Genomic DNA, 22,550 nt, shown 5'->3' on the forward strand with positions numbered 1-22,550 from the left:
AATTTAATTCAAGTATATAATAGATAAATCCAATTGGTTGCTCATGTAATGGTTTGATTCTTTATTGAGGAAAATCATTATTTTTCTTCATAATCTCAAATTGATTTTCCCCGTCTTAATTCTATCAATTGCCCAACAGTAATTCGTTTATCCACCGTTTGCTATTTTTCTCGAGAGAAGCCACTAGTGAAACCTACGCCTGCTAAGGAAGAAATGCCCGTGCGTTGCAATGGGCGAAACAAATCACATGTCACCAAACACATCTGTATCTGCATGCTAGAAGGAATTGTAGTAGGGAAATGTATATTCTTGTAGCCAAATAGATGTATTGATTGATCACCGATGCACTTGCTAGGTTGGTTCCTCCGAACAGCACTGCCTTGCGCACGCCAACATTTGATGTCATGGACCAGATCGACCGGCGATAGATGGTGTCTCTTTCTCGCACATAATTCCTACTCCGCCCTATCTGTATCACCCATGCCTTCAGCAGCACAGCAGGACACCAGCAGAGCAGCAGAAAATGTGATTAACTTCTTTCTTCAGTTGTCTATTTTTCTTTAAAATGTGATTCGACGAGCAGCAGAGCAGGAAAATAGAAGCGACGTGACCAAGTACCATCGCTGAATCACATTTTTATTGGAAGGCACAGGAAGCTATCGCTTAATCCTGTTTTTATTGGAAGGCATTGGAAGCTATCACTGAATCGTGATTTTATTGGAAGGCAGAGGAAGCTTTCTACCATGGGAAGAACATGGTTGCTTAATCCCGTTTTTATTGGAAGGCATCCCAATGAAAGTACATACATACATGATTGATTATCTGCGGTAAGTATGACCCCCTTGATGTGTGTGTTGGAAATTTAGGTGCTAAATAATGGCAGAAATGTCACATGAGCTTGTGGAGTGCATTGGCCAACCCACTGATATTGGTTTACAGTTATTTATGCTCGAATACCAACATGCATATACAGGTCCTCTGAACTGAACCTCTTTTGGGGTATATGGTGGATGAGTTTTATGTTCTGACTTACTGTGATTTGTATGAAGATTTGGTGAAAATTAAATGGTTTCAATGCAAATATAGCAATGTATAAGATGCACTTACTGTGAAAATTAAATTGAATTCAAAGGAACTTGATAGAAGGAAAATTACTCTGTATGTATTTTTCATGTACTATTCTATTCCAGCTGTTGCTAAATTTGGTTTCCTAACCTTATTAGTAGAGGTGAGGATATTAAAATGGTCTTGCAAGGGAAGTTTAGATCATATCTCCAGTGAAGAGAACTTCTCATGTGTAATGTCATCATACCGAGGTCGGCATAGTTTGCCTTATCTTTTCCTTTTACCTCCATTGTTGTATGTGTACATCTCTACACAACAGGGATTTAGATTTCCTCTTGAGAGGTACTTGTGCTTAGAATTAACATTTAGTCACGTAATCACCGTTTGTGCAAAACATTGCTTGTGGAAGATGTTGCATTTTTTTCCAAATTATCACTACACAAGAAATAGGAGCAAGCATATTCTGTGGTAGGAGTTACCGTCCATGGCTGCCGCCACGCGCCTTCACCTCTATAAAAGTATCTGGTTAATTCATATACTATCTGGTTAATTCACATATAGGAGTTATTTTTTTTTTGAAGGCACATATAGGAGTTATTAATCCATATACTATCTGGTTAATCTACTACCTCTATAAAAGAAAGAAAGAGCGGAGAACCAAATCATCCTAGCCATCGAAACCTCCAATCTGATAGTCTACATCCCTTCAGCCGACTAAACACGTTTTATGCTTTAATTACCCACCATGTCATTGTCTTAATTAATTACCCACCATGCCATTGGGCAACATCGTCCCGAACACGTCGCTGCCCTCTCGCTACCACGCCGTCGGGGCAGTTTGGCCACCGCCCCACACCTCGCCCCCACCTCTTCCCTACGACCTCCGCGCCAGCCACCACCGCCGCGCCGTCCACGCCGTCCGTCGTCCGCACCCGCCCCTTCCACGCCATCTGCCGCCGCGCCGTCCACGCCATCTGCCGCCGCGCCGTCCACGCCGTCCGCACCCGCGTCGTCCACGCGCCGCCGCGCCGTCCACGCCGTCGCGCCGTCCGCACCCGCGTCGCCCGGACCGCCGAGCTGTCCAGCGCCCGCGCCGCCTGGACCGCCGCGCCGTCCACGCGCCGCCAGGACACAGCCCACGCGGGAGCTCCACGCTGCAGGTGCTTTGCCCTCACATTCTTCCTGCTTGCAGTCACAATTTTTGGTAATTGTACGGATGTTCAATACCTTCTAATTTGTTCTGTTGTTTCTGCTGCTGTCAATTCTAGGCTTGTCAGTTCTAGGCTTGCTTCATAGAATGCCACGGTTAAAACAGATGCAAATATATGTATTGCTCGACTTCCAATCCTGCACTTTATCTATGTTGCTTCCTCTGAACTCTGTGGTCGCACATTGCACATGCTGTTCCAACATCTGATTATTGCATATGCTGGTGGAGGGCCACCGTCGCCGTCCGCCGGGGTGGCTCGCCACCGCTGGGGTGTGGTACTGCGCCGTGCCGGACGCCGCTTGCTTTCCTCCCGCCGACCTCCTTTCCTTCGAGATCTCTCCAGAGGTCGTTCTCCTGGCCGACCTAGCTTGTGTGCCTGCCGCCGCTTCACACACAAGCGCTGCACCTTTCTCGTCCCGGCTAGCGTCCCGATTGCCACCTCTTGCCTCTCCATTCTCCCCTACGTCTGGCTGTCCTCCTCCTCCCCTTGCTTCCCTGACGTTGCCTCCAATGTTGGTAAGGTAATGCGTGCCATTTCTAGAATCTGCATGTTTGGACTATTTTTTTATTCATGAATTCTAGATTTTGTTCAATTTTCTGTCTCAACTCTGGAAGTTTGCAGCAGCACTTATTTTATGGACCCAGGTTCAAATTTGGGTTCAATATTGTCAACAGAAGTTGTTTATCTTGACCTGTGCATTTTGTCATTCTTTAACAAAATGTGAGCAGAAGTAATTCAGAAGAAGACACTGTATGATCAATAACAGTGATGACCATCAACCTTCTGCAGAATTTGTGATTCGTAGAAGCATGGCAATATTTAGACTCCGTAGAAGTGAAAGACTTTGTATGATCATTAACAACAGTGGCCATCAATTGACATGAACAGGCAGTACTCCAGCAAACTGTTGCATAATTTTAGAAATTCAGAAACTTTAAAAATTCAGCACACACTTGCATAATTCAGAAACTTTTTGACGCAGTACTTTTAGAAATTCAGAAACATGGAGCAAGCAAGAAGCAAAATTTGATAAACTTATGTTTACCTTTCTATTTCAGAACGGTTTAGACATGGTATTGGCTGATGATAAATTCGCTACAATTGTTGCAGTAAGATTCACCCTGTGTCGCAGTGGCTTATAATTGATGAAGCTGATCGCAAACTTGTGCCAAATTTTGAGGAGGACATGAAACAAATATTTAAGTGCCTCCCTCGGGTATTTCATCATCTGGCAATTTCATTTCACATACAAAGTGCAGCCTTTAACTTTCTGCTGAGTTTACTGTATTTTGTTCTAGAATTGTTATGCAGAATAGGCACTTTTCTCTTTATTGTCACCCAGACTCAAAGGGTTAGTGGATCTGTTATTCACTCGATGATTGCTCAATTGTCTCTGCTCCAAATCTGCAGGCTCTCTGCTCGAAATGTCTGCTGAGCATCTTCTTCATTGAGCCAAAATCAATTGCTTGGTGCAGTTTCAGATTGTTCTTACTATCCAATACTAATTTATAAATGGCTACAATCTCAAGAAGGTACACATTTCACTGCTACCAATTTCTGCAGGCCCGTTTTCCTGTGTGAAGTACAATTATTTCTTTTCATGATGTACCTCTCATCTTAAGGTGCAGTGTTAATTAGTTTTTCCCCCCTCCACCTTTTTTCGGGTTTGGGACCAGCATTGGCAGTTTTAGGCCCACCTACCCCTATTAGTAGTGAACCATTTTAAGCACATTTGATTAGATGTAGTTTTAATATTTCGTGGATAATAATTAATATATAAATATCAAAACAGGTTTGATTGCGTTGTACATATGTAATATAACAATGTGAATATTAGCTACTGGTTTGCATTTCATAATAAGCTTTAAGAATGATGGAATTGGAGAGAAATAAACACAGATGAGATTCTGCATGTTGATGCCCGCCATCTCGTATTGTTAGTATACTTTCCCTTTGTCGTGCTTACTAGACACATAATAAAAAATATTCATTAATGATTTGGTGGTTCAGATCATTATACAGTGTACTACAATGCTTTGGTAGTTACGATGAATATATTTATATTGATTATGGTGGCCTCAGATTGAATACAGAGCTATGTTGCCGAGGATTAGAATGCATTATTTCCACAGAAGCAAGATTATTTAATCCTATTCTAAAATATTTTTTAATGCTTATATTTGGATGGGCACGATGTGGTGCAGGTTCCGCCGATTCTAGAAGCACACGGCTGAATGGAATCCAACGGAACCAATGCTACATCAGGGTGCACTGTTCAAGCATTTTGATTGGCCCGGGAGAAATGAGGACACTGCATCAGACAACCTTTTGCTTACTAACCTCTTAAATATTTGAAGTGTAAGTTTCTAACCGTAAAAATGATCTCATAACCTTGCCTGTGACATTGCACCTATGGTATGAGGAGTACGACAAATTTTACAAATAGAACATATATAATTTGTGGTAGCAGAATTACATTTAGTACTGAATATTTGATGCATAGTCCTTATTCCGTATGGAGCGAAGTCTATAACCTTTATATCCAAAGCAGTTTCACTTTGATACTAGGCAATGGGTATGCAAAGCTTTGCCACTTTCTGAAGTGCGTTGAAACAGGAGTTCCAGTTCTTGATTTTTCAAGAAACTGAAGAGGAGCGTTTGAGGAAAGAGGAGAAGTGGGAGGCACAGGAAGCAAAGAATTGGAGAAGGGAGAGGGAAAAGGAGAAGTTTCTCAAGAAGAGTACTAGAAACGCCTTACCAGTAGGCTTTCGTTGCAATGTTTTCATGGATTATTGGATGAGTCTTCCTCTTGATTGTTTTTTCAGGTAAATTCATGATCACGTTGAAAATATGTGATGCATAAATGGAGTTTTGTGTGCAACCTGATTTATTCTGCCTTTTTTAGATTTTTGTTTGGAATTAATATTCAGTACAACCAGTGCCAAAGTATATTGATCAACAGATCAACTTCTAAATCATTCATCATTTTTTAATGCTTTGTATGACAGGTTCAGTAACATGATGACATCCGATTAATATCTTGCTGTTCAGGAGGTTTTGACTATATGAAAAATATTGTTTTCTTGCCAGTGAAGATTAGCATGTTTGTACGGCTACCCTAGAGTAAATTGCCGTATTCAGATCAATTGTTGGATTATGTCATGAACTGCTAAAAGATAGTGATGATCCCTTGAGTCTATTATAAGTACCATTTTAGTTTGATGTCCATTTTATTGATTTGTTTATGATGATAATTGAGAAATAAAGAAGCATTGTGGCATATCAAATATTATCATACATGGAAAATATCCTTTGGAACATGGTGGTAATTACATCTGGTTATGTATTTTATTTTATTTTAAATTCAGAAAAAGTTAAAACGTTTCAAAACTTTTTCCCAACAAACTTGATTTGTCATTTCTGTCGTACAAAACTATTCTGTGACAAAATTTTGACAAATATTCTCTGACAATAGCATGAACAGGATGGTGTATATAGCGACAATTTTTTTTACGTCCACAACAACATGAAAGTCATTTCTTGGGAAAAGAATTTATGTTGGTGCAACGTGAAAAACATTATTATTGGAGATATATCATGTATGAATGAAAAACTATGTAAATATCAACCCGTATTTTGATAATTATTTGATGACAAGTGAGACGTGCGTTGCACGTGCAAGCTTACTAATTCCTGTAAAAATAGATTAAGAGGTTAATTAATTAGTCATCCCTTTGAATAGTAATGCTCACCTTTTGTGATATTTGGATTGGATGGTGAACTTCAGAAACTCACCTCATCTCCCCTTCTTCCTAACGTATACCCCCTTCGCTAGTCTCATGAAGACGAGATCTCTGAAGAATCAAGATAGTACCTGTAGAAAGAAAATAGTTATGTACCAGTAGGAAGCAACCCTATGCATGTCCTCACTCGTTAATAATCTCAGGCCATGATTGCATCAGCATCCAATTGTTTTCGGTCTGCTACATGGATCAATTAGTTTGGAATAATGACCAAAATATCAAACTACTGGATGAGATTGTTTTCAGTCTGCAAGACAGATCATTTTTCTTGAAATAATCACAAAGCTATCAAACTACTAGATGGAATGAACTATAGGGGGTGCTATTCGAATGAAACTATCGGCATGCAGAAGTACAACTTTCAGCAATGGTAATAAATAGAATGACCTAGACGCATGCCAAGCAATGTGAAAATGAATGTTCTTTGCGTAAACATTTCTTCAGCTTTAGCTAGTAACAAATATGTAATTCGCCATATGATATCAATACAGTGGAACATATAAGTACGTTCTTTTCCAAAACATAGCACAAGGAACCAAACCATCCAATTGGTCAGTTCGCATAAAATCAATCCACATACTTGTCATGTAGCAGACATTTTTACCTTTGATAAACTAAGTAATTAACATTCGCAGCTATTGTTATATTTTCTTGTTAGGAAAAGCAATCAAAATTCCCAAAGGCGTTAAGTTGTCACATAGTTGTATGTCTGTGTGTCTTGTCCAGAAGGTTTAAGCAACTGCCAAATGTGGCCTTTAAGCAAGTTGAGATTACTTTTTGCGGAGAATAAATATGATCCCAAAAGAATAATTCCCTATGGCGGCTTGGAAAATAAATGCGCTGCCGAGTAATTAACTTCATAATTATGCACACAAGCCAACCATAATCAAGCACACAAGTCATCTGCATCTTCCCCTAAAAAAATTCATCTACATTAGTACCGTTACACTAACATGTCGCAACAACACGTTATTTCAGCATTATTCCCTTGGAATATGTACAGTGTAGTGATGAATGTGTGGAACAAAAAAGAGAGGTGGCATTATGTTTGGTACCTTGAAGAAGGCCTTGTTCTTGAGCTGGTTGTCCAGTGCTCATGAACTGAAAGAAACAAGAAGACCAGGATGAATAAACAACCAACGACACACAACTTGCTGATATTATAGGCCCTGCCGATTGATTCGCAGACAAGCAAAACGTCAATCAGACCTCATCGAACTGTACTTGGACGCTGATGGCATGATCGGGGCTAAGGACCATCTTGTCCAGCGTCTCCATGACGGCCCTGCCGACGGCGGACTGCCAGTACAACTCAAACGCCCCTGCCATCCCTACTCTGAACCCTCTCCCTGCTAATCAACATTATCAGAATTCAGAACAACACCAACATTTTCAATTCCAGTCAGACGGACACACCGTCACGCTGGAATCCAAAAAAATCAAGCAGATAATATGCAATGATTTCTCTGTTCTTAATACACTTGTTGCCATGCTTGTGTTGTACAGTCTGTACAACATCTGAAAGTGTTGTATTTTAGCTTTGCATGGTGAACAATGTATGCACGGGGAGTCGGGGATCCTAAAAATTCAATCTAATGACATGGTATAACCATCCAAGTACGCACCCATGCATCATCATGAAGTAGTGGAATAAGAATGAAGTAGTGGAATAAGACACCTGAGAGTTGAAGGGATCAGACTTGCATTGTTGAATTAGCACCACAACCAAGCCAGGTCGTAGGTGTGGGTCACGGTGGTGAAGGTGGACTGAATCCGCCTGGATACAGATTTCCCGTGCATTGCTGGACCATATATTTGTGATCCTTCAACTGTAGTTACACGTGTGTTCAGTAGAGGTAGCATCGCAGTGCTGTATAATCGAAATCAGACCATCTTGGCGATGTACCGTGGAAGGGCACCTTACAAAGTTGTACGTGCTTTCACCATGAACTTGTAGGAGCACCCCATGTTGTTGAGCGTTGTTGAGCGGCCCGCCGGCGTGGTCCTTGCAGAGATCCTTGACGAAGACCTGCCATGCCCAAATCGAAACCATCATCAGCGCAGGCGCAGCCACTTGGATTGACACAGATCAGGGGAGATTCCAACAATTTGTTTATCTATTAACGGACAGAGGGAGGTGGTTCTATTTTTCTTCCAACAATTGGTTGCTGTGAATTGTTGTAAGAGGTGGATCAAGGCTTTTGACACCCAACCATTTGGTCAACTAAAAAAAATATAAAACAGCCATAACTTTTGCATACGACATCGAAAGAAAAGTTTTATATATCACAAAAAACTAGAGGAAAATTGGGACTCAATTTCACCCGGGTTTACCCGGTGAAGTTTTCTCAGATTCTCAAAATTCTAAAAGTAAAAAAAAGTTATTTCAAATCAAAAATAATAATTTTAAAAATTAATTTTATTTAAAAATAAATAAATGATGTAATATTTGGATTCCTCACATTTTTTTGATAATAATGGATGTATTATTTGTCGAATTTCGATTTACAGATTTAAAGGTATTAATTATGTCATATTAAATGAATAAATGGCAAAAAAATGAATAAAATAATATTATTACTTACTTTATTTTCATTGAAATTCAATATTATTAGTACTTATTTTGTTTATTTTAATAATATTATCACGGATTCAAATGATATAGCAGTCCGTTCCACAACCAACAACTTAATTTTCATTTCGCGCGCTGTAGCTTGACTTAGTTGAGGAGGCCGTTTGAAGCTGACGGAGCAGTACCTTTATCTTCTTCTACAAAGTAGCACTAGCGATAAAACGGAGGCATGCAAGCAGAGTTTTTAGGCCCTGTTTGGTTCATAAGTTCTAGGACTTTTTCTAGTCTCAACTAAAAAGTCTCTAGTCCATAAAAAGTCCCTTTCTGTTTGTTTCCAGAGATTAAAAAGTTCCTAGTCCCTTCCTAGAGATTATTAAATGACCATATTCTCCCTAGTATATAGAAGAATAACAATTAAACAACACCATGGGATGGCGGGCCATTGAATGCATGAAGGGGCATTGTTGGAAAAGTCTCAAAAAAGACTCTCCTTGAGAGTCTTCTTCATTTAGTCCCAAATGCCTAGTTTAGTCCCTAAAAAGTCCCTCTCATTTGGTAAAAAAGTCTCTAAGAGAGACTTTTTCTAGTCCCTACACAAATAAGTTCCTGGAAACAAACACCCCCTTACTCGATCGGCCTAACATAGTAATAAGTGATGCATGAAGCAATACGTTGGCAGCTTCGCACCCAACCAGGATACGAATAAATCAATTTACTCTAGCATTGGATAGAAGCCGTCGTCAAGCGTAGGGCAGCATGCATGCGTGCAAAAACGTACGTACGGAAAAATAATTACATATGTAGCATTTTTTTCTATATATGATAATGAAAATACGAACGTAGATTTGATCGAGAACATTTGGCGGCTGATTCAGTCAAGGGACACTTTATAAAAATGGAAACACTTCCAGCGGCCGGTCACACGATATAACGCAAGCGCGAAACTGGTGGGAACTCGGATCGGTGGAGAATCAGATTGCGCGGCGGCAGCGGAGAGCCGATGGCGTGCAGAGCGCGGCGGCGGGGCGGGTGGTATGACATGGCGGCGCGAGAACGCCACCACGTTGTCGGTTGGCAGTTATCGCCGACGGTGGCGGAAACGCTCGGTGTTAGCGAGGCAGGGGGCGCCACCGAAGCTGTGGGCTGGAGGCGAGGGTGCTGCGAAAGATGCGCGGAGGCGTAGCGCCGGGAGTGGGGGGCGAAAAGGCACATGGCCCTTCGCCGGAGGGGTCGCGTACATGCTCACAGTAGCGACATTAACACGCCCCTTGTAAAAAAGAAAAACTAATCGAGGAACATGTATGGAGTAGTGTTTGATAACCATAGAACATACTTCAACCGTTTCAAAATAGACGAGTCAACTTTATACTAAGTTTAGTATAAACTTAGTACAAAGTTGAGTCGTCAAAACGGAGGGAGTATTTAATTTGAGGGCTATGGTATATAAATTAAATTATAAGCTATATATAGTATAAATGGGTACACTGCACGCACGGACAGCCTTATTTTCACGACATCGTCTTATTCATCTTATGTAACAAACTTTATTCTCCACACTCATTGTATGTACGCGTATTTATGCTGGTGGTGGTATCGTCCGCTACTAGCTACGATGATACCTTCTTCCTCATGGGCAGAAGGTAACCTGGTAGCTGTTGTTGTTGCCGTTACAGGCGTGGTTCTTGGTGTCATCGGTCGGGAAGAGGTAGGCGTCGGGGCACTTGTCGGCCTGGCACACCAGGTTGGGCCCGTTGCTGCAGGAGAATGACAACGGCACGTTGAAGCCGTCGATGACAGAGATGTCGTAAAAGTCCTGGCCGTTGCCGATGGTGGACTCGGCCAGGGTCAGCGGCGGCTGCCCGGACAGCGTGCACGTCAGCGCACCGCCGCAGTCGGCAGTCTGGCAGCTCCCGGAGTTGCCGTTGAAGTTGCAGCCCGTGCGGCCCCACACCCTGCCGGAGGGCGTGTTCGCGGGGACGTCGAGGGTCCACGTCTCGCCGGTGTTGAGCTGCCGACCGCCGCCGATCGGGGTGGCCGCCGGCCACACCGTGTAGGGGCAGTTGTTCTTGATGTTGAACGTCGCCGCGTTCGTGCTGGCAGCGAACACGGCAAGGAAGAGGACCATGGAGGCGGCTGCTGCCAGGTGGGACGAAGCCATTTCAAGTTGCTTTGCTTCTGTGTCGTCTACACGTGGTTTGGTAGTAGTGCGGGATGACTGATGTGCTAGGGACGAAGGGGCATGGGTATTTATAGATGGCCGGGACTCCGGGATGGAAGGACAACTGGGATAAAGTCAAGGATGGTGTCCTTGAGTCAATTCGTGTGACTTGGAAATTTCCACGCATTCATCTCTACTACTATAATGCATCAGTTTTGAAATTGGATTTACACTCCACTCTTGTTTCCCGCCAAGTAACACAAACTCACTTCTAGCCGTTGATTTCACCACATATCCCCTTATCCACCCTTCATCAGCCCTTAGCTTCACTGAATCGGACGGCTGCAATCAGTTGGATTCGTCACCACTCCCTTCCCGCGCTGTCTCCCGCGCGCTCGCGCATTCGGAAGCTACTCGCACCTTCCCGATAGCTCCACGGCTCACGACGTTTAGAATAATTTAACTGAAACAGAGCCCTGCGCACGCGCTCTGCTGGAACGGAAAAGACTGCATACCTTCAAGCTTCATCCCGATTTCAAAAGGAAAAAACAAAAACCTTCATCCCGGGCTAGCCCAAGGCTATCATCCTGCCACAACTCCATCCCCGTTGTCTCCCATTGCCTGTATCTCCCCACTCACATCTTGCTAAAATTCCATTTCCATCTGCTTGCAGAGTACCTCAACTCTTTGACGACCTTGCTATTGAGATCGCAGGGCTTGGTTGTTCTGAAGTGTGCCACTCTTGCGCCCCGTCTCCGTTCATTCAGATTCGCGCGTCTTCGTCTCTTCGCTCTCTCCAGCCGCGCCGTACACCGGCAAGCCGCCATGTACAATACACATTCTTTGTGCGGACGGCCAACAGCACGGGAGGAAAGCACAGGTGAGTTGCTCCTTCTCTACATTCCCGTTTTTCTTTTTCTGTTGATGGTTATGAGTTTGGAGAATTCCTTTATGTCAGATTGCTTCCTGTCATTAGGATTAGCTGGTTATACCTTGTTGATTTTCTTGGCTATTTCTTTGCGTGCAAGGTGTTTGCGTTTTTGACTAAGCCAGTGTAAGTTGCAGATTCTGTACGTAGACTACAAAAGCTACTATGTTTTGAGATAAGTGTGTCACGAAAGATGATTTGATTATTTTTCTTGATTTTTTATGACTCTGCTATTTTATTTGGGCCATTTCGTTGTTCACATTTAAAATATTTATTTTGATAGAAATATGATTGACACTCATTACTGACGGACATCAACTGCGATAATGAATTCATATTTTCTGTTTACCCATGAAAAAATGATTGTTGGCTAAAGAACATTCTCTCTCTCTCTCTGTCTCTCTCTCTCTGTCTCTCTCTCTCTCTCTCCCTCTCTTTTTCCCCCCCTCTCTCTCTCTGCATGCCCTGAAATGTAAATTCCAGTTTAGTACCAATCTTTTCTTGTGTGTGTCTCATTAAGCTGATGATTGTAGATCAATATCGTCACCTAACTGAACAAACCGGTGCTGTACCAACGGATCCTTCTCAACGCAAACGTTACCGTGATCGGGTTAGGTATATGCAGATGACGCCACAACAGAGAGAAGCTTATTTGAAAAGGAATCGTGAGTACAAACGAATCGAGCGAGGTGACAGTGCAATTAGTAAGACTGTGCAACCCGTAAGAGGGGAGACCAATATGAGTACCAATGATAACACACACTTGCCAACTGAATCTTCTACGACGCCAGAAGGTACTTTGTTGTGTGATGATAAGTAAAATAAGCATCTTCACTATACATGATTAGGTGGTGACATTAGTCTGCAATTTGTGTGCCAGGGAAAGAAGTAGCCGTGACTATGTTACAAGAACAAGAAAGCCTTCCATTTTCAGGTTCTATGACACACAGTTCAGGGGTCCATCAAAGTAGGTGTCTGACAAAAAGGAAACGAGGTTGATAAAAATATATTAATTCAGTACTAATACATTTCTGTTTACTAATATTACAGACTAATTTGTTTGTTGTAATGTCAAAAACAGTGACAACAGTCGATAGTTATGATGTGTCTGCATCTGACCAAAGCGTCCTTGTTCAGCCAAACATGTGCCACCCAAAAAAGGGTACTCGGCTGAAGATCAGTCCATCTGGAATTTCTGTATCTCCTATTGCTTCGGAAGGCCAAGCTGTAATTGATGCGCAAAAAAATAACAGTGGATGTAAGCGGCGACACGGCACTAGCTGGTATTCCCAATTGGCACCTGAACAAAAAGAAGCATATTTACAAAGAGGCCGTGAGTATAAAAGAAGAAGAAAGTCTCAAGACGCAAGTTGCAGCCATGCACAAGATACATCTGATGGGGCAATCAGTAGTAATTTACAAAATACAGTTGGATATACTCATGTGCAACTACAAGGTCATACCAGCCGTCAACATGAAGATCTCATCTACCTGCCAAAGGATTCTTTTCCTGCCATTCAAGGTAATCTCAGTACCAACTAGCATTTATCTATTATATTGGTCCATATAAAACATTGTGTGACGTATATGATGATTCGACAATCAACAGATAACATTGGGGAAACAGGAGAAATGCTTGGATATAATGATGACCCTGATGAAGAAATTCGTATGTTTAGTGGGCATGGTAAGTATTACTGTACTTAATCGACAATATTACTTTTAAATATGATTTGTATTTCTAATCTAGCCTAATAAAAAATGCAGGTTTTGAATTTCAGTCGTATTTAGAAAATAATAATGCCCAAAGTTGCATTCAGGCAGATCCATATGATCATATATATCAAAATTTACCCACTGATTATCATCTTCTAGATCCAGTTCCTGACTGTAGGCATTGCAATGCAAAAAGGTTCCAGTATGAGAAACCAACGTTTTGTTGCATGGGTGGAAAAGTTAAAATAGTAACTCCACCAGTCCCTGATGAATTACGTCGACTGTACAGCAGCCAAGATCCAGATGCGAAGTATTTCCGGGATAACATACGTTACTTCAATTCTCACTTCTCCTTTACATCTCTTGGTGTTGTCTTGGATCAACGTTTTTGCAATAACAGATCTGGAGTTTACACATTCCGCGCACAAGGTCAAATTTATCATCGAATTGACCAATTAGTGCCAAAGGATGATGGGCCCAAGCATCTACAACTGTACTTTTATGACACTGATGCAGATTTACAGCAAAGATTTCGTCATTCACCTAACCTTGATAAAGATCTCATCAGAAAATTGTTGGGCATACTCTCATCTAATCCTTATGTCCATATCTTTAGAAGTCTCGGCTCCATTCCAAACCTTTGCGAGTATAGGATTGAGCTCAACACAAATATTGCTTTAGACCAGAGAGTATATAATGCTCCGACAGCATCACAGGTGGCAGCAATTTGGGTCGAGGGAAGCGATCCTCGAGGTCATTTTGATAGAAGTATCATGATTTATGGTGTATCAGACCGTCCACAATATATAAAAGCATATCATGGTTGCTATGATCCACTATCATATCCGTTGTTTTTCCCAAACGGAGAGGTCGGATGGAACTTGGATCTGCCCAGATTAAGTCGACATGCTAGGAAAATAATAGACAATCAAGCAAATGATTTTGATATAGAAGGTAAGTTTCCATCATACATTAATTGGTTACATGCTCAAAGTTTTAGTTTCTAGAACTATTTAATAATCATATATTATTTTGGATTCTGTAGGAATGCTAGAGAATAGTTCTGGTTCTTGCATCTCACCAAGAGAATATTATTGTTTCAAGCTGCAAATTAGACCTGGGAAGTTTAACATCTTACTCTTTGGAAGGCGATTGACTCAACAATATATAGTTGATATGTACATTAAGATTGAATCAATAAGATTGGCATTCTTGTCAAAGCCATCAACTCAGGTTCTCATCAGAGCAGATTTGTATCAAGGATTGGTCGATAGCATTGTTGCCGGTGAAACACGTGGGTGCATGACAGGTAGGCGCATTGTGCTTCCCCCATCATTTATCGGAGGACCAAGAGATATGCGTCGAAGATATCTGGATGCAATGGCTTTGGTCCAACGGTTTGGGAAACCAGACATATTCCTTACAATGACTTGCAACCCACATTGGGAAGAGATAACTAGAGAACTAGCAGAAGGTCAATCACCACAAGACAGGCCGGACTTGGTAGCACGAGTCTTCAAGGCAAAATTGGAGGATTTAAAGGATCTTTTGTTTAAGAAGAAATTCTTTGGTGAAGTTGCTGCACATGTGCACGTAATTGAATTTCAGAAAAGAGGTCTACCACATGCACATTTTCTAATAATTCTGAAATCAAACTACAAGATAACTAATCCGGACCAATATGATGAGATAATATCAGCTGAAATTCCTGATAATGATAAATATCCTATGCTGCATGATTTAGTTATTAAGCACATGATGCACAGCCCATGTGGAGTTCTCAACATAAATAATCCTTGCATGGAAAATGGAAGTTGTCGGTATCATTATCCTCGACATTTCGCAGAGACTACACAACAAGGAGAGGACTCTTATCCAATTTATAGGCGCAGGAATGACGGCCGTCGAGTGCGCATCAGGGGTGCAGTTTTGGATAATAGATGGGTTGTCCCATACAATCCCTATTTACTTATTCGATACAATTGCCATATAAATATTGAAGTTTGCTCTAGCATCAAGGCTGTGAAATATTTATTCAAATACATCTACAAAGGTCATGATCGTGCCTCCATTGTCATCGAAGCCGCAGAAGATGATGCAGTTATTAATGAAATTCGTGAGTATAGAGATGCAAGGTTTATTTCACCTCCGGAAGCAATCTGGAGGATTTACTCTTTCAACCTTAGTGAGATGTATCCATCAGTTATACAGCTACAAGTCCATCTGCCAAATATGCACCTTGTTCACTATAAAGATTCAGAAAAATTAGAGGATGTGGTCTGCAAAGGATCGTCTTCGAGAACAATGCTAACTGAATACTTCAGAATGAACTCTATTGATAGTTATGCCAGGAATTTCTTATACAAGGAATTTCCAGAATTTTTTGTATGGAATAATAGTACCAAGAGCTGGAAACGTCGCAAACAGAGAATACAAGTAGGGAGACTTGTCGCTGCACACCCAGCTGAAGGAGAACGCTATTACTTGAGGATACTGCTAAATCATGTGAGAGGGGCTACATCTTTTGAGGATTTACGGACTGTCGATGGTTTTGTTTTTGCCACTTTTAGAGAGGCCGCAGAAAGAAGGGGTCTGATTGAGGCTGATTGTAGTATTTCTGATTGTCTGAGCGAGGCTGCGACATTTGCAATGCCTTCTGCCTTTAGAAGGCTTTTTGCTACAATATTGGTTTTCTGTGAGGTAAAAAATGTCCGTGAATTATGGGAAAAGCATTTTGAGGCCATGGCTGATGATTTTCAGCAGGGCAGCGCAACTGATAAAGAATCTATAGAGCAGATGGTACTTAGAGATATTAGTGATATCCTATATTCAATGGGGAAGGACATCAGTTGCTTTGATCTTCCAGAAATGCTAGATGGCACTGAGTTGGCTGGCTCTAATTGTAGAGAAGTAATAGAAGAGATGTCTATTAATATTGATCCAGAGCATCTGGACCTTTATGCAACACTAAATTGTGAGCAAAGACTTGCCTTTGATGAGATAATGCATCACGTCCTACAGAAGAAGAGTAAGGTATTCTTTATTGATGGTCCAGGAGGTACAGGAAAGACGCATCTCTATAAAGCTTTACTCGCTAAAGTGCGTTCCATGGGGCTAATAGCAATTGCAACTGCAACATCTGGAATTGCAGCGTCCATCATGCCGGGCGGTAGGACAGCACATTCGAGATTTAAAATACCAGTAAATATTCATGATGACAGTTTGTGCAGCTTCAGTAAACAGAGTGGGACTGCAGAGTTGCTTCGGAGAGCGTCCTTGATAATTTGGGACGAAGTAGCCATGACAAAACGTCAAGCTGTGGAGGCACTTGATAGATCCTTGCAAGATATTACTGGTGTTCTATCTCCATTTGGAGGAAAGGTCATAGTGTTAGGAGGAGATTTCAGACAAGTTCTCCCTGTAGTGAGGCGAGGCACAAGAGCACAAATTACAGATGCTACACTAAAGAAATCGTATCTTTGGCGGTGTATAAAACAAATAAAACTATGGCGTAATATGAGAGCACAATCTGATCCATGGTTCTCAGATTTTCTGTTAAGAATTGGTGATGGTACAGAAGAATCAATCGGCCAAGATTATGTGCGCCTACCAGATGAAATTGTTGTACCATACATAGATCCAAAACACTCTGTCAGTAAGTTAATTAATGATATCTTTCCTTCACTTGGCCAGAATGGAATATCACCATCTTATATTAGTACTCGCGCCATTCTCTCCACCAAGAATGAATATGTTGATGAACTAAACGAGAAGCTTATTGATCGGTTTCCTGGGGAAGAACAAATCTACTATAGTTTTGATTCAGCAGTGGATGATCCACATAACTACTACCCACCTGAATTTCTAAACTCACTCACACCTAATGGCCTGCCTCCACATGTCCTTCGACTGAAGATTAATTGTCCTGTGATTTTACTTCGGAATCTAGATCCTTTTAACGGATTGTGCAATGGAACAAGACTTATTATCAGAGCATTTCAAGAGAACGCTATTGATGCAGAAATAATTGGCGGGCAACATGCTGGGAAAAGAGTATTCCTTCCACGAATTCCTCTATATCCTTCAGAAGATGATGTACTCCCCTTCAAGTTTAAAAGAAAGCAATTTCCAATTCGACTCAGCTTTGCAATGACAATCAACAAAGCTCAAGGTCAAACTATTCCAAATGTTGGCATGTATCTTCCAGAGCCGGTGTTCTCTCATGGTCAACTCTATGTTGCTTTATCAAGAGGGATGTCAAGACAAACAACAAGAATACTTGCAAAGCCAAATAAGGAAATTGATCCATCGGGAAAAAGCACCAAAAATATCGTCTACAAAGATGTCTTGATGTAATTTACATACAGGTATTGGTGTATTAGTCATTGTTACTTCTAATACTGCAAGTTTCTTTATGTTTACAAGCATAAAAATTACACATGTGCATCCATGCTTGATTCCATGACATTAGAAACATGCAATCTTGTGCGTGTGAATGTAACTTAAGGTGCTACCTGCAAGCATAGAATTGTCTCTGTTCCTCTTGCATTTTTTTGTCCAAGTGCATCCTTGTGGTATAATATTTTTTCCCTTACAAATGTAATTACTGGGCAGGTTTGCAAAGCACCAAGTCCTTGCGGATGCCTATTCTAGAAGAATGTCAAGAGCTGATCATGTCTACAATGGTGCAGTAGCAAATGGTTTTTGAAGGAAATGTCTCTGAAAATTGGGGAATGTCAGCTGTCTAGGGAAATCTGTTTTGCAAAGAAGTTTAGCCTAATCAAAACTGAAACTTTTATGTTGCAATTTGTAAATATGTTGTTACACATTAGAGTATATTTTTTATGCTGTTCTGTAAAATCTGATAAGAAGGACAAAGCTTGAGCTTTGAAGTAGATGATATATGTACAAGTACCAAACACAAAGAGCACATATTTTTCCTCTGTTTTTTCTTTTTGTTTGAAGACAAGTGTGTCAAACTATGAATTTCAGGAAACTCAAAAAAAAAAATCCTTGGGTGTTCCTACATTGATGGTTTGCTATGTTAAAGGCCAACCTCAGGAAGCCGTCTATCCGGTCTTAAAAAGAATATACTCCATCCAATACGAATTAACTGACGCAACCTATATACAATGTAAGTAAGACATTGCATAGAAGTCACGTCAATTAATTCGGATTGGAGCGAGTAACTATTTATTCCCTTTGTCCTATATTAGTTGTTGTTGATACATCCGTTGTAGCGATAACTAAAATATGCGACAGAGGGAGTATTTTACTTATTTTGAGTTGCAAAGTTCACTTGGTGATGTTGGTCTACATTCATAAAGCTACATGGTTTTTGTAATTGACTCTGTCCATTTACTAGTTATCAATCAACAGGGAGACTCGACTCTGTCCATGAGCCACTTCGCAATCGCATAGATTTATCTTTCACACAGATCAGGATCGAAAACACGTACGTACGTGTAGTTCCATGCACCACATATCAAGTTGTTGGAACTTGCAAGAACAACTCTTCCTTCTTCTTCATAATAATACTCCCTCCTTTTCGGTTTATAAGGCTCAATTCAAAAATCTCATCAACCAAGGTAGATGATGAGTGGTGGAATATTTTTTATAGTTTGCAAAAGGACTCAATTAATGCTCTTGTTTTCCTCACAAAATTATGTTTAGGAATGCATTAATTGCAATGTATGCATGCATAAAGTGCATGCATTAGTCAGTTTTCTCTTAATACTTGCCTGCAATGATTTAATGCACCTTGAAATCTGAACATGTGATGAGGAACAACCAAATTGAGCCTCATAAAATGAAAAAACTAAAATTTTGAGATAAGCCCTATATAAACCAGAAAGAAGGGAGTAACAATGAAGTTACGTCCGCAGCACAACAGGACACCAGCAAAAAGTAAGAGAAATCACAGCTACTACTTTTTTGTCGAAAATATCATACTAGTGAAGAAGTTAGTAGTTAGGCCCGGCAGAAAGAAGGATCCATAGACTAGTAGTTAGGCCCGGCAGCCCCACAGTTTTTGGTTTCCTACATATCGTCCAGATGAATCCTTTTTTCCACAGATTTTTCCATGGACTGACCGCCTACTAGTCTATGGATCTTTCTTCCACAGATTTTTCCATGGAATTTTCTTTTTTCCACAGATCTTAGCACGAGGTGTACTCAACCTGCAACTGTACATATGTGACTGCCCTAGCTTACAAGTTTAACCGAGCTTAAATCTTCGTATATTAACCAGCTTGGCGGCCCTTGCACTAGAACGAGGGCATTAGATGGACCATATTGATTGTAAATGACAAATTCTAACCACCAATGCAACACAGCAACGAAAGCAAAACTTAGACAAGCTAGCAAGCGCTATACAACTCTGCTAGATTTAATTTCCTCGCAATGCGTCAGATTGGCCAGTTGCCGTTTTGAGCATGCTGCCTAACTTTATTCGCTGACCAGTCGTTTGTGAACAATGAACCTTCTTCACTAGTATGATATTTTCGCCAAAAAAGTAGTAGCTGTGATTTCTCTTACTTTTTGTTGGTGTCCTGCTGTGATGGGGACGATAACTTCATTGTTAAAACAAATCAAAATATCTCTTAACTTCCAACAATTGGTTGATGTGCATGTATCCTTCTCCTTCCTTTATTGGCCCGTCTATCTTATTATATCTTTTTGATCCAACCGGATAATTCTCATAAACTCACGGTCATATATAAATTGGTAAAATTTACTAAAGAAGCGAGGTGGGACTATGTAAAATTCAGCGAACCCACCAAAATAGCACAAGACAATTCTAGCTTAGTTGGTTGCTGCTGTGGTGAAGTTAGGAGACGCCACGAGTTCTAGTCCCGGCCCCAACATTTTTCGGCCCATCGCAGCAAACACATACAGGAAGTGTCCTGTATAAGCAATGGATTAATACCACCTTGCCAACCCTCAAAGCTTGAGTACGGAAGTTGCGGATGCGTTGCTAAAAAGACATAACGTAGGATCGAGACGAAACTAAGAATATCACCTTGGTTTATTAGTAGGTATGGATATGGATATGGATATGGATATAGATATAGATATAGATTTGAACTGAAAGCGTAAAATCGCGGGAAGAAGCGTATTGTAACGGTGAACCCGACAAAATCAATTCGTGCTTTCCATGCAGAAGAAGAATGCATCATCTACCAAGGACCAGGAAGCAACACTAAATTATGGCATGATATTATTCACTTCTTTTTGTTGCCAATGAACACTAAATTGTTCACTTGCTAATACAAGACTGCAACCACTACATAGCCCTGTATATCCACCAAATACATTAATTAGTTTCCCGTGGACAAAAAATCTTAAACAGTACTTGATGTTTCCACGAAAGGCTTGCCAGGAGTTGTTGTGTGACTGTCAAAAATTGAGCATAATTGATTATGAAGAGATGCTTGATGGTAAAGAATCAAAGTAGATTGCTACCTAGTGAGGAAAATTCTCTCACCTCGTACACATCGCTGTTATCTCTGGCCATCAGCAGCTATCGCCCCAGGTGCAGATGCACTTCCATAATCCATACTGCGGGTGAGGAATCGCAGAATCTACCATCCAGGGCAAGGCCACGATCAAAAAGGATTCACCAGCGAAGCACATGTGGAAAATATGAAACCCTACCCCCGCAAAAAAAAAGAAACCCTAGAATCCGGTGTTGTATTGATCTGATCCAGATGTGGGATATATATAGAGTACAATATGAGAAAGACTTGGAGTAGGGGACAAGTCGTACATGGTTTAAACCAATCCTATCTCCAACTCCTAATCTCTAACTTAAACATAATTATACTTCTAACATTCCCCCTCAGTCGTAGCGGGAGTGAAGCGGACGATTACGACTGAATTTGAAGTCTTGCTCTTTTGTCGTCTTCTCCGCTGCGCCATCATCAACTGCGTCTCTGATGGGTCGGCAGTTAGGGTGGTGACTGCGTCCCCTTCTGGTGCTTTCCTGCCTTCTCCTCTATTCCCTCCCGCAGTCACAGCGGGAGTGTCGTGGACGCAAGTGACGAGGCGGACGCTGTTGACTGGAGTTGTTGCCGATGAGTTGTTGTAGACGTAGCCATTAATGTCGAGGTAGCCGATCATGATGATGTAGCCGTGGTCGAGGTAGTCATGGTCGATGGTGTGGTCGTCGTGGATGATGAAGCCGCACAAAGCCGGAAGCGCAAAAAAATGCGCTATGACGGAGCTGCAGACGTGGACGATGCACCTTGCGGATGTCAGAGGGTGCCGTCGGCGATGAGTCCACCGATTTTGCCAAGACCGGAGGAAGCCCATCGAGCACACATCGGTTTTGCCAGAACCGTGTGGCCGTGTAGGGTCGTCACTGTAGTGACGCCGTGTCGATGCAGTCGTGCCGTCGTGGATGACGCGGAAGATGCCGTCGTCGTGACGCGGCCATTGCCGTCGTCGAGGTCGCGCCTTGCAGAAAAGTCTGTCAGAGAACGCTAGATGTCCATCTTGTGGACAAGGCGGCGGCGGCGGTGTGTTGACGATGATGCTGGCGAAGACCATGTTGATGAAGACCTTGGCGATGAAGTGTCGGCTATGGCGTTGCAACCGCGTGTCGACGATGATGTCGCTTGAAGGCGTCCCTTGCGGCGACAATGTGTCGATACCGTGTCGCGCCGGAGAAGTATGTTGGCTCGGTGTAGTCATACAGTTCGATGTCGTTCGGCTCGGGTCAATGAATATTGATGTAGATCGCTCGGTGTAGACGGCATGGCGGGGCGCGAGTGGTCTGTCTGGTCGATGGAGTTGGCTTGATGTAGACCTCGCCTGCGCGTGTGTCCGAAGTCGATGAAGACAGCTGATGCAATGCTGCATGCCCTCCCGTGATTGATTGCGCCCACGGAGTCGCCGTGCGTCGGGATGATGCAGACACGTGCAGCCGGGCCCTCAGAGTTGCATCGTTGAAGCTAGCCGAATCGATACCAAGCCTGAGGCCTGATATAGCACGTACGTGCTGTTTTTGTGCATGCCATACAAGTGCATGGCTGCATGGGCCGATGGAGGTGCTTGCCGATGTAGTTGTCCACGCTCCCGGCCTCCGAGTTCCCGA

General features: G+C 41.9%; 1 protein-coding gene and 1 long non-coding RNA gene across 2 annotated transcripts; one reads left to right on the forward strand and one right to left on the reverse strand.

Moving 5' to 3' along the window:
• The first annotated feature begins 2,247 nt into the window (after window positions 1-2,247).
• On the forward strand, window positions 2,248-5,622 carry LOC123187514 (uncharacterized). Its single transcript, XR_006494026.1, has 5 exons — window positions 2,248-3,492; window positions 3,687-3,808; window positions 4,481-4,634; window positions 4,893-5,101; window positions 5,285-5,622. It is a non-coding gene; the product is annotated as an uncharacterized lncRNA (long non-coding RNA).
• A 4,458-nt stretch (window positions 5,623-10,080) lies between these two features.
• On the reverse strand, window positions 10,081-10,856 carry LOC123187513 (thaumatin-like protein). Its single transcript, XM_044599386.1, has one exon. It carries the CDS (start codon window positions 10,807-10,809, stop codon window positions 10,279-10,281), a length of 531 nt encoding a protein of 176 aa, XP_044455321.1. The 5' UTR covers window positions 10,810-10,856; the 3' UTR covers window positions 10,081-10,278.
• Between the last annotated feature and the right edge of the window lie 11,694 nt (window positions 10,857-22,550).

The sequence above is a fragment of the Triticum aestivum genome, chromosome 2A, assembly GCF_018294505.1.
Source record: "Triticum aestivum cultivar Chinese Spring chromosome 2A, IWGSC CS RefSeq v2.1, whole genome shotgun sequence".
Lineage (NCBI taxonomy): Eukaryota > Viridiplantae > Streptophyta > Magnoliopsida > Poales > Poaceae > Triticum > Triticum aestivum.